At 36.9% G+C, this 14,422-nt stretch overlaps 1 protein-coding gene across 1 annotated transcript in view; it reads left to right on the forward strand.

Annotated features, from left to right (window-relative positions):
* Shcbp1 (SHC binding and spindle associated 1) overlaps nucleotides 1-13,930 on the forward strand; it is a 30,410-nt gene extending 16,480 nt beyond the window's left edge. The window contains exons 6-13 of the mRNA XM_032919270.1: nucleotides 813-1,046; nucleotides 1,140-1,308; nucleotides 1,623-1,743; nucleotides 4,772-4,903; nucleotides 7,680-7,798; nucleotides 10,312-10,398; nucleotides 10,734-10,875; nucleotides 13,498-13,930. Of these exons, the coding sequence (XP_032775161.1) occupies nucleotides 813-1,046; nucleotides 1,140-1,308; nucleotides 1,623-1,743; nucleotides 4,772-4,903; nucleotides 7,680-7,798; nucleotides 10,312-10,398; nucleotides 10,734-10,875; nucleotides 13,498-13,811 (1,318 nt within the window). The 3' untranslated portion in view covers nucleotides 13,812-13,930. The remainder of the gene's footprint in view (nucleotides 1-812; nucleotides 1,047-1,139; nucleotides 1,309-1,622; nucleotides 1,744-4,771; nucleotides 4,904-7,679; nucleotides 7,799-10,311; nucleotides 10,399-10,733; nucleotides 10,876-13,497) is intronic.
* Nucleotides 13,931-14,422: the final 492 nt, after the last annotated feature.

Raw genomic sequence — 14,422 nt, forward strand, 5'->3', positions numbered from 1 at the left:
AGCATTACTGATTTAAAACAACGAAACTCTTCTCTAAAACAAAATATCTAAGGCAAAATTTCTCAACATTAGTATATATTAATTTCTGTGAAGAACATTAGAAAGTCCATTTGTGTTCTAGAGAACAATTTAATTGCCAGGGCTTTTATATTTTTAGATGCTCCACAGGTGAGTACGATAATCAGTTACAGTTAAAAAAATCCTCTGATCTGAGGCTACTTAACATATTTTTAACTGAGAAATAAAACAGATATTTAATATATATTGTTCAGGCGCTAACAGAGCTTCTCAGGGGACAACTATATTAGGCTCCTATCAAAGATCGTGTCTGGATTTGGTGTCTGCAGATGGGATGGATCCTTAGGTGGGGCGGTCTCTGCTCCTTCAGTCTGCTCCACTTTTTGTCCCTGCATTTCCTTTAGACAAGAACAATTCTGGGTTAAATTTTTTGGATATAGATGCTCACAGCCAACCGTTAGACTGAGCACAGATCTATAGTTAGTACAAGAAGGGTGGTTTATAAATGAAGATGGCTCTTGTGAATTCGCAGCTGGAGGGGAGGGGTGGGATAAAAGCCAGGGAAAGGAAATAAGAAGCTCAACCAAGAGGGTGACTCGCTCACAGGCCAATGGATCAAGAATGAGAATTAAAGGTTTGCAGATGTCAGATGGGTAGGGGAAGGGATAGAAAGGTAAGAAGTGACCCAGGAAAAATGGCTTGTGAACAGAGTGTTAAAGCAATAATAAAATAAGCTGAATCTTTAAGGACTAAATCCAGTCTTAATGATAGGAAACTTGCTTTTAAACTTTCAGGTATTATGATATACTTGAAGATCGAGTTCCCTCAGGACTTATCGTTGACTACCACAATCTGTTGTCTCAATGTGAAGAGAGTTACAGGAAATTTTTAAATCTGAGAAGCAGTTTGTCAAGTTGTAATTCTGACTCTGAGCAGGAAAATATCTCCATGGTGGAAGGGTTAAATTTGTATTCAGAAATTGAACAGTTGAAGCAAAAGCTAAAACTTATTGAGAATCCTTTGTTGAGGTATGTGTATTTTTGCTGTTCTTAATTATTTAGCATGTCATCTTTCTAGCTATCTTAGTGAGACTGATGGGTCTTCATGATTTTTTTTTAAAGATATGTTTTTGGTTATCAGAAAAACTCTAATATCCAAGCAAAGGGTACTCGTCAAAATGGCCAGAAGGTCATCCATGTGGTTTCCTCCACCATGAAGACAGGTCTGCTTCGGTCTCTATTTAGGGACAGGTTTTGTGAGGAGTCTTGCAAAGAAGAAACGGAAATTCAGGTAAAAAAAAAAAAAAGTTATTGTTCGAAGTGACTACTTTTGATTCACTCCAAATTTTCATCAATTCTATAAAGTATAGGAACTTTCTGGAGCTGGTTTTCTGTGAGATCCAAATTGTAAGAGCACTGTTCTCCAGTCACACATTATCTGCCTTGCCTGTCACTTCAGTGACAAGCACACGGCTGAGCTAAGAGCACTGTGAAAAGATAAGAGACAGAGTTTCAATTAATTTTCATGTGGTGCATAAAAGCGCTTGAAGTACTACCTAAGTGGCTTTGGGGGGTGTATTTTTACAAGTTGCTGTTGTTTTCTAGTTCCATAGTGATCTGTTGTCTGGTATAAATGCCTGCTATGATGGTGACACTGTCATTGTTTGTCCTGGCCATTATGTAGTTCATGGCACCTGCTCCATAGCTGACTCCATTGAGTTGGAAGGTGAGTATGGAAGATCATAACCAAACTTTATCTGTAACAAGTAAACAGTAAGTTAGTGATCTTGGTTAATGCCAACAATGAATCAACATCTGATTTCATTTTGGGTTTTGGTTTACCCTTGCCATAGCCTGTGCCTGTCACCATCTCCTTATTCCCTATAACTGTTCGAACCCTTTGATCCCCAATTTTCCTTCTACTTTCATATCGCATGTGTTCTATTATTTCTCACACCCCTCTCCTTTAAGGCTTTTTCTTCCTCTCATTGGTCCTTTTCTAGTTTCATAACAAATACATACATCTCCTCTCATATAAATACAAATACATAAAAATTAGAACTGAGATAGACATGTAAGAGAGAAAGTGAGGTATTTGTCTTTCTGAATCTGGATTACCTCACTTAATATTTTCTACATCCATTTACCTGTGAACTTTATAATTTCATTTCTGTTTTTAAATAATTGAGTTGTGTATGTGTACCACAGTATGTGTAGTGCGTTTATGTACAACAGTTTATTATCCATCTGTTGATACACATCTATTCTGATTCTATTTTTTTTTTCAATTATGAATGGAACAGAAATAAAAGCGAATGAACAAGCATCTCTCTAGTAGTTTTGGAGAGCTCTTCAAGTGTATGTCCTGGAATGGTATAGCAGGTCATGTAGTTCTGTTTTTAGCAATTGAGAGAAGCTTCCACACTGATTTCTATAGTCCTTATCACACTCCTACTAATAGTGCATAAGAATTCTCCACCTCTTTCACCAGCATTTGGTTATCATTTATTTTCTTAAGGATGGCCATTTCGACTATGGCAAGATGAAGTCTCCTGGTTGTTTTAATTTGCATTTCTCTAATGTCTAAGAATGTTACAGACTAAAGATATTTATAGGCCATTTGCACTACCACTTTGAATACTCTCTATTCAGTTCCATGGCCTTTTCAATGGGATCCTTGTTTTTCTTTCAGTACTTTAAGTTCTTTTTTTTTTATATTCTATATATAAACTATCTGTTGAATATACAGGTGGAAAATATTTTCTCCCATTTTGAAGGGTACATTTTGCCTCAGTTAACATCCTTTGCTGTACAGATAATTTTTAATTTCATTAGGTCAGATTTATTGTTCGTTGGTCTTATCTCTGAATACACAGTCCTTATTTAGGCATAGATCTTGAGGTCTTCCCTGTTTATTCCTCTAACAGTTTCAGAGTTAGGGGGCTTATGTTTAGACATTTGACCCATTTGGGATTGGTTTTCTGTGTGAGTGTGTGTGTGTGTGTGTGTGTGTGTGTGTGTGTGTGTGTGTGTGTGTGTGTGTGTGTGTGTCTGTGGGGTGTGTGTGTGTGTGTGTGTGATGAAGGGTCATCTAGTTTCATTCTCCTACATGCATATCTCTTTCTCCAAACACACTTTGTTAAAGAAACTGTCTTTTCTTCAATGAATATTTTTGGAGTCTTTGTCAAAAATAAAGTGGCTGTAGCTGCATGGGTTTATATCGGGATCTTATGTTCCATTGATCTACATGTCCTACATGTGTGCATGGATGCACACAAACCAACACCATGCTGTTTATAGTAAATGGTGATTTTTTTTTCTTAAATTCAGTATTGCTTTGGCTTTATTAGTACTCTTTAAAACTAAAAGAGGTACTTACTTTTTTTCTTGACAGCTCATATACAAATACTATGTATTATAATTCATCCTTTTTCATTACCTTCTATCATTTTCCTCTTTTCTCTGAACCACTTTTTCCTACATAGTACCCAAATGATAAATCCTCCCCTATCCTCTCCAGCCTCCATTAGCAGTCATAAGCTCCTCAGGAAGGAATGAAGTCTCACGGACACCTCATCTATCCATGATGAAAAACTGAAAGCCTCAGTTCTGCATAGGCATCTGCAACTGCAATCTGTTCATGGCTGCAACGACCACGTCATATGTGAATGGCAGCATTTTATGATACTTTTTTCAGTGTTCTGATTGTTAAGTTTTGCTGTGCCTGACTTCTGTGGTATCTCATGGGCTTTGGATAGTGGTTATTCAGCAGAGGTCACTTAGACGTCACTCAGCAGTCACTCAGCACTTTGACCTCTGCAAAGGCTAAAACAGTGTTTAGAAGGCAGTTAGACAATGCATTCATTTTTGTTGACAAAGGTAGTGTGCTTTTCCCTTGGGACCAGGAGACCAGGTTTAGATTACCAGGCATGTAATCTATCCTGAGGCACAGACTGCATGTCCACTTACAAAGCAGTTAGTTATTCCCAAAATAGCCAAGCTACCATTGTATCAGTGAGCATATAGTGTCTGGACGGTGTGTTTTATCGTGCGTGATCAACAGGTAGGCGAGACTGTTGACAAGGCTCTTTCCTAGTGCCCTGGATAGCACCTTCTGGGACTGTGAACCTTAGCAAGCATAGAGGGCATTTTCTACACAGTTCCATATCTCTGTGTCCTACAACTAAGATGTGTTACTCTCACTATTGGACTCTTATTTAAAAGCTTCTTTTTTCTTATTTAAATTCCTAAAATAATAATAATTATTATTATTATTTATAAAGCACTAGGTTTCCGTATAGCTTTTTTATGTTTTCTCAGTTTTCTTTCCCTTTCCCCTATTTTCCCAGTACCCCTATTTCCCTGCCCAAACCCTTTCATGCCTCATACCCTACTTTCCAGTCCCTGTGTTTGACTCCCTCCTCCTTCAGTGCTTCCTCTGCTCGTGGAATCTTTCTTGCCTCTGTAAAGAATTTGAATTTTAAAAAAATTAAATTTTGAGGCTATTTATTCAAGAAAGAAATTTGGGGTTCCCTTTGTGGCCCTAGGATACTCCACTCAGTGTAATAATTTCTAGTTCTATCCATTTTCCTGCAAATTTACTATCTTCCTTTCTTAGGTTGTATGGAATTACATTGTGAATACGTGCTTCATTTTCACTGTTCACTCATCAGTTGTTATTTTGGATTGTCTTAATCTTTTGCATGTAGATGTTTTCCTTCATTCTTCCTAAGTGATTTCACTCTCTTCCATAGGATACGGTCCACCAGATGATATCATCATTGAAAAGAGGGGCAAAGGAGATACTTTTGTGGATTGCACGGGTATGGATGTTAAAATTTCAGGCGTAAAATTTATTCAGCATGATTCTGTAGAAGGAATCTTAAGTAAGTATCCAATGTTTGGTGTATTTTTTGTTTTGAGCTTTGAGAGAAAAGTTGACTGGGCATGGAAGTTAAAATTTAATGAAATTGAATATATGGAAGGCAAATTAATAACTTGCATAGCATGAATGACAATAACTTGTTATTCTTGGAAACTTATTAATTTCTTTTCTGTTAGTGGGGATTTTATTTTATTTTTGCTGTTGTTGTTGCTTGTTGTTTGCTTTTGTTCTTGTTTTTGAGATAAAGTCTCACTCTGAGCTGGTTGTCACAGCAAGTGCTGATCCTACCTCAGGCTCCTGAGCCCTGGATTTATAGGCATATTTCCCCATATCTTACACAAGTGTAACAGTGGTAAAGTGGTAAAATCATTTAGAGGTTGGACCTGGTAGTAGGTAATTAGATTACAGGAGCTCTATTCTCAGGAGTGGATTAATATAAGTCTCATAGGAGCAGATGAGTTTCCAGGGAGTACGTTCTTATAAGAATGAACACGATACCTCTGTAGTCTTGCTTTCTTGCTATACGTGTGTCCCTTCTGCATGCAATTCCTTTTTCTTATGCCTCTGTACATTGTAACGTATGTGGGGAGATCTTATCAGATACCATGCTGTTCTGAGTTTACAGATACTAGAATCATGTATCAGGTATTTTGTTATAGACACACATAAAGTGACCAAGACATTGCTCTAGTATTAGTTTTATATGATGTGTAATCCACCTCTTCTCAAGGTCCTTTTTCTTTTTCCAAGAAAAGCTGTTCATTAATATGTGTCTATCAATAATAATATACAAAGAGGAGAGGGGAGGGGAGGGGAGGGGAGAGGAGAGGAGAGGAGAGGAGAGGAGAGGAAAGGAGAGGAGAGGAGAGGAGGGAGAGAGAGAAGAGAGGAGAGGAGAGGAGAGGAGAGGGAGGAGAGGGAGAGAGAGAAGCATGGCAGGACAATGGTTCCGCTCTGTGTATTTACAGGTTGTTATTAATGGTCTCAAGGGATGGATGGTACTGGGCTTTGTATGTTTAAGTGAGCAATTATTTCTTACCAATTGGGTCAAAAAAATGTACAAATATTATATACCTTTTCTGTAATGAATATATACTTTCACATATCTTAGTTTAAGTCTTCTCTCTTTTTTGTATTTGTGAATGTGGTTCCCTACTTATCATCCTCAGGGTGAGAGGGGTTAGAAAACAAACTTGGGTGTCAGTCACCAATTTCTATATGTCAGAGGCAGGATCTCTTTGTTAACTGCAGTTGATATCAGGTGCTTCTCCTGTGTCCACCTCGCATCTCACTACAGAGTCCCTGGAATTGCATGTGTGAACTACTATACCTGACTTTACAGGGTTCTGGGCATTTAAACTCATCTCCTCATGTTTTGGCAAATGCTTTACCCATTGTCAGTCACTCATTACTAAGTAGCCTTTAGTTTTTTGAAAATATTTAAAAGTAGATACTACTGTATATTGTATGAGTTTGTAACTTGTTTAACAAAATTTAAATGATACCTCTAAAAGATATCCTATTGTCTAATTATGATCTATACTATTACAGTTTGTATAAACTTTCTACTTTTCCATTTGATTTTGAAAATATCAGCCATTTTATCTTTAATAAACTTTCTAGTTCTCCCTTCTGTGAAAATCCAGTCATTTTATCCTTTATAAACTTTATTGAATAAAAATCATCCATCTTTTATTTACTGATTTTCTTTCTTAATAACATGAGGACCATATGTGCTTGATTATTGAGAGTGAGTACTTAAAAAGCAAATCTTTATCATCAATATGCAAAGGATAGTAAAAAGTAATCTAAATCAGTAAAAATGGCGTGCAGATTTTGGGTTTACTCATCTCAGCAGGAAGCCTGTAAGCTCTAGGAAAAGGTGTGGCCTAATTGTTATATTTGGAATTCCCAAGAGATCATAGAATTTAAACTTTAAGTTTTTATTACTTCACATAGCATGGCATGTTTTTGCCCACATGTTGCTTTCAGAATTTATGGTGGATTTTGTTTTTAAGGTTGCTGTCAGCCTACTGGCTGCTTTCACCAAATTACTACCACATCACACACACAAACATTATGTGGTCAGAGACATGAAGTAGTATATAATTTAAGTTTAAAGCCATGCATCCACTTACGCTATAAAGGCTGATTATATGATAAGTTTCAAGCAAGTTGATTATGCTGTTCTCTTAAAGGCTGGTGTGGTTTGAATGAGAATGGCCCCAAATTGGCCCATGTATTTGAGTGCTTGCTTCCCAGTTGGTAGACTCTTGGGAGGGATTGGGAGGTGGGGTCTTGTTGGAGAAGGTGTGGTTTCAGAGGTGGCCCTTACAGACTTCAAACTTCCACACCAGGCTGGGTCTCACTCTTTGCCTGCTGGCTGATGATCAGGATGTAAAGTTCTCTGGTACTTTTCCAGCACTAAGTCTCTCTATCTGACACCATGCTCTTCACGGGGATGATAATGAACTGACCCTCTAAAACTGTTAGTCCCACACATACATTAAATGTTTTCCCTTGTAAGAGTTGTCTTGGTCATGACGTCTCTTCATAGCAGTAGACTAGTGACCCAACAGCTGAAGACACAACAGGATAGGTTAAGTGCCCAATCTTAAATGATCTCAACATATTTTAGCTGCAAACTGCATCAAAAGTTAAGTCTTTTGGGGATCAAGAGACATTTTTATAAAAAGTTATCACAACATCTAATGCTAGCTTTAAACTGTTTCTGATATTGATGAATTACTTAAAATAGTTGAATATTTTTGTTACAGTTATTCACCATGGCAAGACCACCCTGGAAAACTGTGTACTGCAATGTGAAACTACAGGAGTCACAGTGCGCACATCAGCAGAACTGTTTATGAAAAACTCAGATGTTTATGGTGCCAAGGTATTGCTTTATCTTTGGAAAGAAGTAGTTACGGTGTTTAAGTTTGAAATAAATCAAATATGATACCAAGATATAGATCTATTATAGTTTCAATGAAAATCAGACACTAATATCTCCTAGTCATCTAAAATGTAGGCGATCATGAAACATACGACTGCTATAGCATTTTATAAACAGGGCACTGAGAATAAAATTGAGTATCTAATGTTTTAAATGGTAAACCTTAAAAATTATTATTATAATTTTTATTTATTTTCCTAATTATTTATTTTATTTTAAATATTTTATTAAAATAAAATTATTATTTTATTTATATTTTTATAATTATTATTAAAATTATTATATTTTTGGAACTGGAGAGGTTGTTCAGTGGTTAAGAGCACATAGTGCGCTTGTAGAGGACCCAGATTCAGACCGCAATACCCATGTCAAGCATACTAACGTCTATGTGTAACTTGAGCTCTAGGTGTCCTGACATCCTTTTTGTGAACTCTGGGTTCACAAAATTCAAATTCAAATTCTCACATTCCTACACACAGACCTACACATATACACATAATTTTTAAAATCTTTTTAAAAATTTAAACTTATAACTTTGTAAGTTTCTAACAATTGAAGCCACTACTGTAAGTGCTTAAGAATTTCACACACGAATACACAGATGCACCTTCTTTTCCCTCTCTAATTCTTCCACTACCTCTCTACTCCTTTTCCCTCCCAACTTCTTGTGTTTCTTCTTTAAACCCTCGGAATCTATTTATTGCTGCTTATATGCATATGTAGTTTAGGGCATGAGCCACCTTAGGTTTGTATATTTAAATGCTTGTGTCCAACTAATTATTGAGACAGTGGTCATTTTGAATAGCTGTATCTTTCAACAAAATTGTTAAATAATTTATTAATATAATAAAAACTTGATTTGTCTAGAATGAAACATGTAATAAGCATTAAATGTGATACTCTTTACTCCTTATAAATGTATGTGTATGTCTTTATAAGTGTATGTGTATGTGTGTATATGTGTGTGTAATTTTATGTGTGTGCTAGTGTGTCTTTGTGCAGAGTAATGTGCATGTATGTTAGTACGTGTACATGTGTGTTGAGTTACACATGCATATTTAAGATATTAGTTGACACTGAGTGTCTTCAACAATCACTTTTACAATATTATTTTTGAAGTAGAGTTTCACTGGATATGGAGCTCAGTTAGTCTGGCTGATCGGTGAGATATAGTGATCCTCCTGTTTCTCTCCTTCTAGGACTGGAGTTACATGTTCACACTGTGTTTGGAATCCAAATATTTCATGCTTGTATTGTAGGCATTTTAGTAAATGAACCATTTCTTCAGTCCCATGATTGCAATTTTTGGAAGTGATTAATTATCAATAGTTGTTCATCATCATAGTATTGCTTGGTGCCCCAATATTGCTTTGTGGCAATATGGATTAGAACTGCCTAATAAAGGCCAACAAAATGACACTGGGTTAGATGCTTGCTGCTAGACCTGAAAACCTGAGTTTGGTCCTTGGGAAACAGAATGATGAAAGGGGGGGTATTGATTAATGTTGGTTGCAGTAGAGAGAAGCTCACCAGGATGATTTGCAGAAGCAGCAGAGAGGTTCGGCCTTCCGGGAAGACTGAACCCTGACTACTTCACTCCAGTTACTTTTATTCAATCATTACACAAGATTAATTGCTGGGAAGACTGAGAAAGGGTCTACTTACCAAAGTTATCTGGACCTTTTTGCCCAAGAGAGCAGACAACCCACACAAATCTTGGTTCCTTTTTATCACGGCTAGCCATAATCAAAAGTAAGAACTCCAAGTCTGCCAGGAATGTTCTAGGACCAGGGTTTGTGCAGGTGCAAGCTCTCATGTAGTACCAAGTGCAGACCTTCCCAAGAGATGACATTTCAAGGTTAACACAGTCTTAGAACAATTTCTCAACCTCTACTGATTTACCTAAATGTAGCAAGGGCTTTGCTGAAACATTTCATTTAAAGACAGACACAAAGGCTTTACTATGCACATCACAACAGGAGAGAACCAACTCCTACAAATTGTCTTCTGACTTTCACAGACATATCATGTCATATGTATACACACGTTTGTACATTCACAGACACCCCTAATATAAATAAACATGAAAGGAAGGAAGGAAAAGAAATAAAATTTTATCTTTAAAACAGTGTATTTCACATTTATCCCATCTGAAAGGCTAAAAAGTTATAGTAATAAACCTTTATATCTTTTCTTTTTTAAATATTTGTTTATATACGAGTGTTTCACCTGCTTCTGTGTCTATGCACCACACACATATGCTCCTGGTGCTCATGGAGGGAGGCCAGAAGAGGGTGTCAGATCTCCCGAACTAGGTTCATGATTGTGAGCCACCATATAGGTGCTAGGAATTGAGCCCTGGGTCCTCTAGAACAGTAGCCAGTGGTCCTTAACTGAGGAACCATCTCTCCAGCTCCTGGTTTGACTTTTTAAAGTAAACTCATCTTTTACAGGGTGCTGGTATAGAAATATATCCTGGAAGTAAATGTACCCTGACTGACAATGGAATCCATCATTGCAAGGAAGGAATCCTCATTAAGGTGGGTATCAGCTGAAGCATCTTTTTCTAAAGGTTAGAATGATTTTACCCCGAAAAATTTATGTTTATTTCATTCTTATGGTGTGCTTTGTTTTGTAAAGTGTAAACAGTGCTTAAATTTTAATAACGGTAACAGTGATTAAAAATCTAATAATCTTTTGTTATCTCTAGATCTACAGAAATAACAACACTTAATGTGTGAGCTTAACGCTACAACTTATTGATAAGCATAGCTCTTTCACTTTTAATTTTAGAAATAGTCTGAGGAAGGGTAGAGAATTTATGAAACATGTTTTATCTGACAATTCCTTAAGACATTTCTTTTCAATGTCGCAGGACTTCCTTGATGAGCATTATGATATTCCCAAAATATCTATGATAAATAACGTCATACATAATAATGAAGGTTATGGTGTTGTTTTGGTGAAGCCTACAATTTTCTGTGACCTACAGGAACATGCCCAAGATGAAACTAATGGTATGCTATATTTAGTAATTTAACTTTAAAGACTGTAAATGTGTTTATTAATTGATATAAAGCTAGATATAGTTTACTGTATTTCAGCACCAAATTCTGATGAGAACTTTGGTTTTCTCCCTCAAAAATATTGCTGGAAGTCTGGGGATAAAGTTCAGCTTGTAGAGTGCTGGCCTAACATGCACAAAACTGTAGGTTTAGTCCCAGCATTTAGGAGTTCGGAGCAGGAGGATTTAAAGTTCTAAAGTTCAAAGTTATACTTAACTACAGAGAGTCAAAGATCACTTTTCAAAAGAACAGAAATAAAGAAATTTGAGTATGCTTGGTCGTAGAGATAGAACAGGGTCATAGAGAATGGTGAAGCCATTATAGAATCTAAGCATGGAAAATACTTTCAAATGTAGCTTGTTGATCTATTCATTTGGAGCTTTAGTGTGGTTTCAGTAAGTCTTCTTGGCTCCCTGTGTGTAAAACAGAATGACTTCTTTAGATATTTCTGGAAGGTGGAAGTAGGAAATGAATTATCTAAATTTGAGGTTTCTTTTGCCTTTACTTTCCATTGGTAAAAGTAAGTTTCTCCCTGTCACCACTTTTTCTGGCAGAAAAGGTAAACACACCTAGTGGAAATTTGTAAATCTCAAGCCACTGATGTAAATCACTTTTAAACATTAGACATAAGGAAGTAAAAAGTATTAGTATGGCTGTGGATATTTTGAGTGGTTTAAAGAATAGGCCTTGTCATCCTTCAGGAGCCATTCCCCTCAGAACAGAACAAGGTAAAACTGAGATAAATGTTGAACAGAATCTTACCTTGAAAGCTCTGGTGGAAGAATCTACTTCCAAGTTTATTCGTGTGGTTCATTTGCAGAATCAGTAGTGTAGATTTTAGGACTCAGGTCTGTCATAGCTGGACCCATTCTGCAGCCCCACTGATTAGATACACAGACTCCAGCTAATTTCTCATGCTTTGAGTCTTCAGCAGCCAGCTAGAAAAAAACTTTCTTAAATAGCCTTAATCACATTGCTAGATGATAATACAAAAGATTTTTGGCATTTAACAATCATAAGGATGTCAGGAGCCATCTAGAAAAGGCTAAGGCCAGCAGATGACCTTCCTGGAGGTGGCCCACCATTTTTGCATGGTCTATGATGGCTGAGCTCTGAGAGGCAAGGTCCCCAGAGACTTCATCTCAGGATGGCTTCTTGCCCCTGCTATGCCTTTCCTGCCACTGTTACGTAGCCTAAGGATTCCTGGTCATTAGCCCGCCCTATTGAGCAGATTTCCTGCAGATCAGTATAAAGGTATATAATGCTGTTTAGATGAATTAATGATTTCATAAAATTCCTAATTTGGTTCAAATAATTTTAGGAAGAAAGTTTTAAGATGGTTTTATTTGTTTTACTAGAAATATATAATAAAGTTAGAATCAAGAATAAAATGAGCCCCCTCATAAATATTAAGTAAAAGCTGCATAATAAGCAATACAATGAACTTTCATAATTACACTGAAAAGAGATAGGTGCTTGGGAAAAATTTGTGTTAAAGAGAAATTGTTCAGGTGCAAGGATGAAGCCACAGGTGTGCACTATGATGAGGCAAAGCCAGGTAAAAACTTTTGCTTTGAACTTAGATAATGAGCTGACAATAATAAACACTGCTTTGTACTTGTTATTACTCTCTGTAACTCCCCTTTCATGTAACTTTTTATCTATGAGGTAATTCTTCTTACATAGAGAAATTTTTGTCTAAAAATTTTGTCTAAAGCTATAAAAAGACTGAAAGCAATAAAGACAGGTAGTACAGCCCGTTCTACTTCACCCATTTTGTGTGTTCTCTGTGTGAGTGACTTTTTTCCTTTCCTTTTCTGTCTGGTTCAAAAAAGAGTTAATGAGCTTCCTGGCCAGTGAGAGGCTTCTTAGCTGACTGACCAGAGGAGGACGCACTAGCAATAAATCCTCCTTATAACTGCCCAGCGCTTACGCATTAAGCATTAAGAGCTTTTTAAGCACTTACTGAGGCACAGAACAGGAACAAAGAGTTGTTTCCCCAGCACTTATTCAAGCATAGAGAGTTAAAGAGAAAAGAAGCCAGTAGTTTTCAGCCAGAGAATAAGCAAGAGAGTGTTACGTGTCCAGCGGCCACAGCTTCCACTCTCCAGTAGCTAAGACGCACAAAGCTGGAGATCATCAGCTTTGCCTTTCATCCAACTCTGTGTTCCACCTCCACTCCGAACCCCAGAAGACCAGGGCAGGCCGCCAGCTCTTGAAGACAGGAACTAGCTGATAGATTGTGAGTTTATTTAACAAAAGTAGCACTATTATAGTATTGTTTGCATCCTAGCTCCCAATGCATAGCTCAGCAGATAGTAAATGTCTAGGAAAATATCTTTCCAGTGGCTGAGATTTTAGGATGTAGAAGGTAAACAAAGTTTAAAATTGATGACTCTATTGTTAAGAAACTTTGCAAGAAGATCCAAGTAGCCACTCATTGAGATTCTTATGGTAAAGAAATCCTATAATAAATTCTTTGCAGAAAGTATTTGAATCTAAACGACTGTATTAGAAATATCTCCTTACTGGTTTAGACTGTATATTTAACTTCATTATAATTTGTTTCCTCAGACAATACAGTTCAGAAAAATAAAGAGGCAGATGTCACTGAAGGATTAGATCTGGAAGAAATGCTTCAGTGTGTGTCTAACAAAATGGAGCCTTATGCCACAGCAGACTTTAATGAACAAGCTAAGGGAAACTGTGAAATTATAAATGAACTGCTTGCTATTTCCATGCAGAAAGGCCGGATAAAGAAAAGACTGAGTGAACTTGGGATTGTACAAGCTGACGACGACTTAATGTCACAGGAGATGTTTATTGAAATTGTGGGGAATCAGTTTAAGTGGAATGGCAAGGGGAGTTTTGGCACCTTTCTTTATTAGCTACAATGATACCAATAACTCACAAAGTATTGTGTTTTGACATGTCCTAAGCACGCTACTTAATATACGTTGCTTCATTTGCTTCATAACTGTATATTATATAAAGTGTACTTGATTAAGCTCGTGTGAAATATGGGTTTATTTCTACCTAAATGTATTATATACAGAGCACACCTTTGTAGGAAAGCCATAAAAAACATAAAATATGAATGTACATGTAGCTCAATAGTAGAGCATTTGTCTAACACGTCCAAGGCCCAAGGCTCAAGGTTCAATACCCAGCTCTGCCCCTCACTTCCCTCCCCAAAAAGAAAGAAAACTAATTGGAGATTTCTTATCTAGAAAATCCCCTTTTTTAACGGAATAGCTCTGCTATATTGACCCTTCTAGTACTTTTTTTTTCTTGTAAATACCCTTTAGCATTGAAGGTGAAAGAGAAAGAGGTGCAAGATGTGAGAGTAAGCATGCAATAGGTGTCGTGTTCAGTGTCCTTTGTTTGTTTGTGATAGTGTCTCTCTAGAAACTCAGTGTGTAAACCATGCTGGTCTCAGGCTCATTGACTCGCCTTACCTCTGCCTCCCATGTGCTGAGATTAGAGACACATGCCACCA

The sequence above is a fragment of the Rattus rattus genome, chromosome 13, assembly GCF_011064425.1.
Source record: "Rattus rattus isolate New Zealand chromosome 13, Rrattus_CSIRO_v1, whole genome shotgun sequence".
NCBI classification, from domain to species: Eukaryota; Metazoa; Chordata; class Mammalia; order Rodentia; family Muridae; genus Rattus; species Rattus rattus.